The following is a 9,712-nucleotide window of genomic DNA, read 5'->3' as shown; positions in this document are numbered from 1 at the left end:
TGGACTATGAATAAGAAACTAAATCAGAAGCAGAGAAATTATAATATAAAAAGGACAAAAGAAATTCAAAAGAAAAAGACAGAGATGACTTCTTTCTATGACATTTCACTGTCGACCAAAGGCTAATCCATATTCTTATCTTCCCTAATTTTGGGAAGAGGAAATGATTAAATGAATAAAATTATACAAGATGGTACTGCCCAGGCTAAAATAATCAATTCACAAATAAATAAAATTAAAAGAAACTATTCATATTCAAACTCCTCGGTAGAAGTACTAAGCATTATTTTTGAACAAGCATTTCAATACTCATTTTTAAGATGTTTTATTCAAATTTTCATGGTGTGTAGTTCATGCAACCATACTTTGAATTTGTGATATGACAGTAAACAGATACATTGACAAATTAAACCCATTGGCTTCTTGAACTTCCAATTTTTAAAAAATATTTGAGCACTCTAACAAAAAATGATTTTCACGAAACAATAGCCTACAGAATGAACAAATTAGCCTACAGCTGATACAAATTAGTGCATTCAATTGCATTTATAAAGTTTTACAAAGTTTCTTTAACCTAACACAAGTCTTTTTTTATGAAATATATTGATGCATAATAAATAAAATAGCAAAACATAAGCAAATCAATTGCCATGTAACGTCAATTTGAGGCATTGCAAAAATCATTGTTCTGAAATGTGGAGTTTTCTACAAAATTTACAGTGTTACTTTAGCAGTGTCTCAGACAAATGACTTGATTACAATACCTGTTCAATCTAAAAATGGAATTCTCCTCAGTGGCTCAGTAAGTTTATCCAGTGAGTCACTGAGCCACATGTACCAGGAAGATCTGTTTCAAATGCTAAGCTGTGCTGAGCTAGATGGTTTAGCTGAACTAGCAGCAGAGCTGCTCTAGTGGGCTATAAACCCACTTGGGTAAAATGGGAAATTATCCAGGGTTCTCACTTCTGATTGCCATCCAAGCTGCATGTTGGGTGAGTACTGCAATATGCTTGACTGTCCCCCAGTGGTTAAAATAGCCATATGAAAGTCACACTTGAGCAACAGCCACTTGGGTGAGATACTGGATGGTGGTGGGCGGCCAGCACCCATGGATCTAGATCCAAAAGAATCAGCACCTCAAGGAAAGTAAGGTGAACAGAAAATTCTTGTGAAGTTAAAGGGATAGAAATATCGTAAACATATTCTGGAAAAATTAATTTGATCAGGTGATCTTCAGTGTCTTAACATTGTTTTGGGAATTTTAAAGGGATAGTCTTCAGAAATGCTCTTTTGTTATTCAAGTTAAATATATTTAATTGAATCATTCCAATGTTTTGGTACATCAGTATCACAAATTATAGTGTTTCTACTTCAGTTATGTTGCAATCTCAAGTTCTAGAAGGTTGCTGAACATTACAAACCATTTTCACACAATTGTAACAAAGGTCTTTAACATTTCTGCCAAAATTGTGAATTTAATCTTCAAAAAAAATCTGTACAGTAGAAATTCCAAACTGTAAACAAAGTTTACAAACACTGAAAAGAAAATGGTGGTTCACAAACCAACCACGTACTTCATATACCACTGGCCCAATAAGGACATGTGCTATTGAATGGTACATCCCTTTCAGGCTGTCATGCAGAATTTTAACAGTATCCATAATGCAAATGTGTATTGAGGAAAATCACAATTGAAAGCTAATATTGAAAGGTGAGTGGTTATAGCTAACTGCTCCAATTGTTGGCTAATTAAGGTTAATAGACAAATTTGCAGGGAAGTTAATTATTAATTATACTTTCATGTGAAAGAGCAAACACTTAGAAAAGTGTTAGAGGGTACGTTTGCCTTTTTCAACTATTCAATGGATGGTTCTGCATTTTGGTTTCTGATGCAATTCTGCATAGCCTAGTCTTTTGACAAGGCACACATTAATTTAAAAAATAAGGAAACATAAAAAATATTTAAACTGAACTAGAAGGATGAAAAATATTTAAGGCTGTTTAAGTGGCTGAGAGAAAAGCATGTAAACTAATTTAAAGCTGAAGACCATACTTGAACACATCCTTCAGCAGAGCAATTAAAAGACGGTTAAAGTTCAGGTTGTGTCCTGTGTATGCAACTGACGAAGTCTTCATCCTGCATGGGTGGGTGCAAGGTAGAAATACCTCTACACAAAGTCAGTAGCAAGATCAGTACCTAAAGTCCTCTAGCACAATTACGACTGTTTTAATCGTTTGCGTGGAATACCAAAAGTAGGGCACTGTGCCGTTGCTAGTGCTCGGAAGGCCTCTGCAACTAAATGAGGGTGGGAGTGGATCATCGATTTCCAGCCTTCTGTCTCCATTACGTCAGTGGCATGGCTGTAATTGAGAAAAATTGGTAAAAAGCTATCAGAAAATCAGCACAGTATTTGTAAATAATGAGCACAATTATTAATAACTGTTGTTTAAAGATCTGGAGAATAATGTTTTATTAATGAGGGATTTGCTTTAGACAATGAAGCTTTCTTTACCAAATTACTGCATATTAGGAACTCTTGCAAATTCCTATTGAATCTACAGTGAAGAGCATTCTGACTAGTTGCATCACAGCCTGATATGGAACTTCCATTGCACAGGATCTCAATAGGTTGAAGTGGTTTGCAGACTCAGCCAGTTCCATCATGGGCACAACCCTCCTTAGCATCAATGTTATCTTCAGGAGATGGTGGCTCAAGAAGTCAACATCCATCATTAAAGACCCACACCATCCAGGCAGGACATGCCCTCTTCATGTTACTATCATCGGGGAGAAGGTACATGGGCCTGAAGACCCGCACTTAATGTTTGAAGAACAGCTTCTTCTCCTCCACCAGCAGATCTCTGAACAGTACATGAACCCACAAACACTACCACATTATTATTATTTTCACCATTTTATAACTTAGTTTTTTTTTAAAACTTGCACTGTACTGCTATCGCAAAACAATACATTTCATGACATACATCAGTAGTAACAAACCTGAATCTGATCTTCCCTGGAGGATAAAATCAGGTTTCACTGGACTGATCCAACTTGCTGCTGATGGGGAAAGATTATTTTGCTTTGCAAATCTTTACTTTTTAGTTTTCCCTTCTTACTCACTCATTTTATTCCTCACCCCTTTGCTGTACCACTTTGTGCTCTCTTCCATTCCACCTTTTGACTTCCCTCTACTCTAACTGAAATTCAGCTCTTCCTCTTAAATGCTGAATTTAAAAAAACAAATGAACAAACTGACAGTTGTACTTTACCCAACTTCACACTATTTAGGCCAGGGGTACTCAACCTTTTTTTTGCCATAGCCCCCTACCATTAACTGGAGGGTCTGTGGACCCCAGGTTGGGAAGCTCCGATTTAGACCATTGCACTCTCATATGCTGTCAGGAAATGGAATATAGCTTAAAAGGGCCATTTCACAATAGGGATATTGTATTTTGTTTTTGTAAGACCTGTACTTCTCTCAATTTACAAAAGGACTTTAAAAGAATTTCAGTTGCTCTGTGCTATGCAAATCTTCAAGCTTTTAAGAATGTCTTTAAATTCAAGAGATATTTACAAGTTGACTCTCACTACCTTACCAGCAACTTTGATTGTTAACAATTTTCAGATAAGAACAAATTGTTACATTAGAGAGACCTGATTGAAAGTATCTATTACCAAATTCACAAGCAAATCATAAAAAGGCATTGGTGAAATAGATAAAGCCCATAAAAATTTCTTCACAGTATTTCACAAAATGTTTTAAAACTTTCTAGTCTGAGATGGCAAACCTTTCAAGTTTCATTTTATTCTTTGGATAGCTTTTTGTGGAATGTTTTCTTGACTACATTGTAGGTGCTCTTCTATGTTAAATCAAAAATGGATAAAAAGGTCCAAAATCAAAAATGGACTACTTTGGTGCAAAAAAAGTCACAAATGATGCACAGTGATAAACCCAAAATTAAATATTCCATCACATTACTGACTTGTTACTCCAGTTTTTCCCATCCTTACACCCAAGTTGTCGGAGAACACTGCACCTATTAGGAAAAACCGTAAGGAAAAGAATAAATAACATCAGACATTTAAGATAAATATTTGGCAATCTAGATAACACAAGACAGAAAGCAATGACACTTGCCTGTTAATGAAGTCTATTGCTTGTGCTTTCAGTTGCTCTGCGCTGTGCAAATCTGCAAGAATGAGAATTTCTGCAACATTTTCAACTGAGAGGTTACTACACAAAGTTTCTTCACACATGACCTTTAGTCGATCTAGTGCATACTGTAAGGAGATAGAGAAAAAAATCCATTACCCGACCATGATGGGAAATGACAACTAGAAATGCAATTTACTAACCGAAGATTTAATCTAGATCAAAATGACCATCACTTCTGATAGCAGCTTCCATTTTTCCGAAGCAGCTCAAATAAGTCCCTTTCAAAAAATCTTTCTAAGAATGCAATAAAACATCAATATACAAACCAGAACTTTAAATTCACAAAAAACACACTACAAAAAAACAATATCTTACCAATTTCAAAGATTATTTTAGCTACTTATTTTATGGCTCAAATTCCCAACAGTTGGGCACGGAAGTGCCAAATGGATCACCTCATATGCTTTGGTACAATCCAAAGTGCTTCAAGTGATATTTTAGGGGTAATACAACATCGTGAGGAATGTACGGTAATGGGAGAATGCTGATGGGGAAATTTGGAGAGTATGTGCACTGCGAGGAAACGAGGGGGGGGAGCTAATCATTAGCAACATGTCTGAGCAATTTGAGGGAATGATGTACACTTGAACATGATGGGCGTTAGATCATTCAACCAAGGCATGCTTCTACATTCAAAAGAACATTGAATATTTTATGGTATCTGATGAGCTCAAACTGTACAATATTTATAGTGAAATTTCTAATCCTAACACTTTAAGATCTAGATAATCCAATCTCATTTGCTATGGCAATTTGTCATATGCAAAACAACAGTCATTTGCCTTCAAAAATATTCTTGCATGACATTTATTTGTCATTGTCATTAAGTACTTCCAGGCATCTAGATGACTTGAGATGCACATTATATCTACATTTTCTGGACACCTGCTTCAGAATACTCATTACTTACTTTGTCTGCAGCTGCTAACAGGTTGTCAGCCATTTTATCAAGATTTGGTGCTTTTCCTGTGTAGATAAATCTCATCATTTCTTTAAAAACTTCTGGATCTACATCATTAATTTCTACTCTATTCTGTTGGGAAAAATTGAAAAGAAAAATAAATGAGTATACATGAACAGAGTTTAAAACTAAATAGCTTCATTAATATTCCATCAATGTAGCAATTGCATTTCTCCTACAGTAATTATTTTTATGAAGATACACTTAGTCACATTATCGTCAAAACTAGAATCAAACTGCAAAACCAATTTCATGATCAGGACTTAAACTTGAAAATAACAAGTACATAGAATTCTTACCCTCTTACTTTCTTTCATTTCATGTTCAAACATAGCATTAAAAACAGGAGAACGAGCTGTCAAATGGAAAGGAAAAAGAGTATTAAAAAAATCAGGATTTCTTTTTGCTAATAAAATACACGTAACTTGACATCCAAGCTTACCTACCTGCTAAAATTGATTTGTGAGCTTTAAATTCTTGCCCTCCTACATAAAGGGAGCAATCTGTGAATCTAGAACTTTCCAATAGATTCCCCAAATCATCTGCTAGACGACATTCTGGAACTTTTAATGTATTCATATTTGATTGGCCGGATATATTAACAGAATCTTGAACTACACTCACCTAAACCAGAGCAGAAAGAACACAAGTTTCAAAACCAATAAACATTAGGTTTAAAAAAAATTGTAATTAATTCAGCTGAAATAAATATTAATAAATAGCTTGCTAGGGAATTACTTATTTGCCTTTCAGATTATATTTAGGACAACAACAGCCTTAAATGTCTTACGATCTAGGTGGCAAAACATTTGGGTGTTGGAGACAGCAACCAAAACACTCAGGGAAATGAACAATGGAAAGACGGACATTGTTTAAGGAGCATTTGCACGGGGTTCCAGATAGGTCTGTTTCATCGAGCCGAGGGAAGTATGGTAGGATAAAGGAATCATGGTTGACAGGAGATGTGGAACACCTTGTCAAGTGGAAGAAAGAAGTTCACTTAAGATTTAAGAAAACATTAGGGTCGATAAGTCCCGAGAGCTAGATGGGATATACCCCAGGTTACAATGGGAGGTGTGGAAATATTTCTGTGCCCTTGGTGCTAATCTTTGCATCCTTACTGGCCATAGGAGAAGTGCCAGATAATTGGAGTGTTATTCCTTTTGTTTAAGCAAGGGAGTAGGAATAATACTGAGAATTATACCCTGTTGAGTCTTACTTCAGTGGTGGGCAAATTATTGGAGAAGATTTAGAGGTAAAGATTTGAGAACTTGGAGAAACATTTTCTGATTAGGGATAGTCAGCATAGCTTTCTTCAGGGACAAAGACATGCCTCATGAGCCTGATCAAATGCTTTGAGGATGTGATAAAGTACTATGATGAAGGTAGAGCAGTAGGTCGCTTGATAAAGTTCCAGCTGGTAGGATCACTTAGAGAGTCAGGAAGCATAGGATCCAGGGAATCATGGCTGTGTTGATTCAGAATTGGCTTGTTCATAGAAGCAGAGGTTAGTTGGAAATGAAGCATATTCTGCTTGAAGGTCTGTGACCAGTGCTGTTCCACAGGGATCTGTTCTGGGATCCCTGCTCCTCATGATTTTTATAAAAGACTAGGATGAGGAATTGGAAAGCTGTGTAAGTTTTCAATGACACGAAGGTTGGTGGACCTGCAGAATCTGTAGAAGGTTGTGATAGGTTATAATGGAACATTGACAGGATACAGAGCTGGGCTAAGTGGCAGATGGAGTTCAACCCAGAGAAGTGTGAATTGTTTCACTTTGAAAAGCTGAATTTGAAGTTTGAATATGATTCTTTGCAGTGTGGAAGAACAGAGCAATTTTGGAGTCCTCATCAATAGATTCCTTAAAGTTGCTGCACAAATTGATAGGGTTGTTAAGAAGGTGTATGGTATGTTGGCCTTCATTAGTCAGGGATTGAATTCAAGAGCCATGAGGTAGTGTTGTGGAAATGACTAATAACAGGCAACATATTCTTAAAATGATTGGAGGAAAGTATTGGGGGGCGGGGAATGGATGTCAGGGAAGCTTTTTTTAAAAAGAGTTCAAATGTGTGAAACACCCTACCAAGGGTGGTGGTGAAGGCAAGTATGTTAGGGGCATTTAAGAAAATCTTAAATAGGCACACCATGATAGAAAAACAGGAGGGCTACGTAAGAGGGAAGGGTTAGATTAATCTTGAGTAGGTTAAACAGGCAGCACAACATTGTGGGCCAAAAGGCCTGTACAGTGCTAAAGTGTTTTATGTTCAGTGTTCTCCATATGGCTGCAGGGATGAGGGATGATTGATGGATGGATAGATTAGAGGGGTTGGGATTACTTTGTTTGAGAAGGTTGAGGGGAGATTTGACAGAAGTATACAAGATAATGAGCATTTGAAGAGAATGAATTACAGGAAGCTCTTCTCTTTGGTAAATTGTGTCAAGGATCAGTTGTCACAGGTGTGAAATAACAGAATTAAGACTGACATGAAGAAAAATCTTTTTCTTTTTAAAAAAAAGCATATTGTGTAACTGGGATATGAAATACACTGTTTGCAGGTGTGATGTAGGCACACTGTGGCCTTCAAAAGGGAACTTAAACACATACATAGTGATCAAACATTCACCAGGATTCAGAGAAGAAGCCAAGGGATTGGGGGTGGCTGGCGATTGGTGGAATTATTGAGTGATTCTGATGGAGCTGGTAGGAACGTGATAAGCTGAATAGCCCTCCTTCAATAAAGTAACTATTATGTAAAAGTAACACAATAAGGTTGGTTTCTCCCAATGACAACTGAGTTGCATATTTTTCCACATTTAAAAAAAAAATTTAATTGGGAAAAGAATGCATTAACTGTTATTATTAACAATAATGTGCTTCACTTGATCTTGTTTACCAGCTGAATGGTTTTACCACTGTCATATTGTTTAACAGCCATCTGAACGAATAACTAGATTGTTAGTTAAAAGAATGCAGTAGGATTTAAGAGATTTATAAAACAAATAAATATTCAAAAACTAGAACCTAGATGGAAATGTCTATGCGCACCATGATTTTTAACAGTGTAATGATGACTTTAACTTCATGGATCACAATACATCCAGAAATGTACATTAGTAAAATTAAAATTCCTTTCCTCTAAAAAGTTACAATCATCTAAAAAATAGCAACAGATGACATTTAGCCAATCTCCTGACACTTCTTGTAATCTTTATCAGCCAAATTATATTTATAGCAAATATGTATCATATATTAAACTTCTGACCAAGGGAAAATAAGATACATTAGAGTCACTGTAAATACTTCCATATACCACATTTCAATGATTCTTTTTGCAAAGTAACATGACATTATTAAACAACTTGACAATAAAGTTTCTCACATAAACTGTAAATACCGGAATAAAATTGAAATGATGCAATGATCTGTCAATCTTGAAACCTGCTAATCAGTCAGCTGTTTCAGTAATAACCTGACAATCTATCTTTATTATAATTCTAATCTTCGCAGCATAGAGGTTCAACACACTAAAGATGACAACTGTGTTCAAACAATTTCACTTTATCTGTAGATATGTTATCTCACCATGTCTGCTCATGTAAATATGTAACATTTTAAGTATGCATTAAGCTAGCTCATAGAAGTAAGCTATTGACTAAATAAATACTTTCTGAAGGGCGCTTGGAAGTTCACATTAAGTATATAGAAACTAGTGAACACAATACTAGTTTGACACTAAAACTAGCCTATAATTCAAATCTAGAACTAGTTGAAGGAGGATAAATGTATTCAGAAGAGTGTGCGCATTTGGAACCCAAGTGTCAAGAGTTTTCATTTCAGATTGCCATCCACAAAGCCAGTTAAACAGATTAAGTGAAATTTTGAGGATTACCTTCACAAGTGATTTCCCTTTTATTTTATAAGTAACAACTACTAATTTCACAAAACAATAAATTCTAAAGTTAGTGCACTGCAAGTTGAATGAGGTTTAAATTTTTCATATTAAAATGGGAAGTCTCAAAACAAACAGGAGAAAAGGAGAACAAGAAAAACCTGCAAGAAATGAACTTTGAATGACGATAGATATTGCTAAAGAAATAAAGTAAAATCCCAATAATCCAGCAACTTCATGACCATTGTACACTGGACAGGTAGATTTCCTGGATGACTGGAAATTATTTTTAGTAATACACCAATCACAGTAAAGCATTCTGTATGTTCAACAGGAATGCAAGTACAGAGCCTTAGTATTTTTAACAGGAACAAGAGAAACAAGGCCTGGTGAGCACAGAGAACCTGCGTCCTGCTTAGCTTAAAATGAGTACAGGAAATAGATCATTGTGAGCGAGATACTGAACCATCAGCGTTTGTGAACAATAGGAGAGTGAATTAACAAAGTATTATGTACTATCATTTGGCAGGAATGATGTCAAAAATTTCCACTTAGGCCTTACAACTTCTGAGTGGACAAGGCAGAAGGCAAAAATTGAACAAGTTCAAGACTTACAATGGTCAAGTAAACTTGGAGTGGAT

General features: G+C 35.8%; 1 protein-coding gene across 3 annotated transcripts in view; it reads right to left on the bottom strand.

Moving 5' to 3' along the window:
- Positions 1-309: 309 nt before the first annotated feature.
- Positions 310-9,712, bottom strand: part of spopla (speckle type BTB/POZ protein like a) — a 191,177-nt gene continuing 181,774 nt past the window's right edge. For 2 of the 3 annotated variants that reach the window (XM_073025791.1, XM_073025796.1), the window contains 6 exons: positions 5,628-5,805; positions 5,481-5,536; positions 5,131-5,253; positions 4,143-4,285; positions 3,988-4,041; positions 310-2,361 (listed from right to left, as the gene is read on the bottom strand). In XM_073025791.1, the coding sequence (XP_072881892.1) occupies positions 2,217-2,361; positions 3,988-4,041; positions 4,143-4,285; positions 5,131-5,253; positions 5,481-5,536; positions 5,628-5,805 (699 nt within the window). In that variant the 3' untranslated portion in view covers positions 310-2,216. The remainder of the gene's footprint in view (positions 2,362-3,987; positions 4,042-4,142; positions 4,286-5,130; positions 5,254-5,480; positions 5,537-5,627; positions 5,806-9,712) is intronic. The other variant, XM_073025802.1, reaches the window with a different exon arrangement.

Source organism: Hemitrygon akajei, chromosome 2 (genome assembly GCF_048418815.1).
Source record: "Hemitrygon akajei chromosome 2, sHemAka1.3, whole genome shotgun sequence".
In the NCBI taxonomy this organism is placed as follows: domain Eukaryota; kingdom Metazoa; phylum Chordata; class Chondrichthyes; order Myliobatiformes; family Dasyatidae; genus Hemitrygon; species Hemitrygon akajei.
The sequence above is the reverse complement of the archived record's forward strand: the minus strand, read 5'-3'. Positions and strand labels throughout refer to the sequence as shown.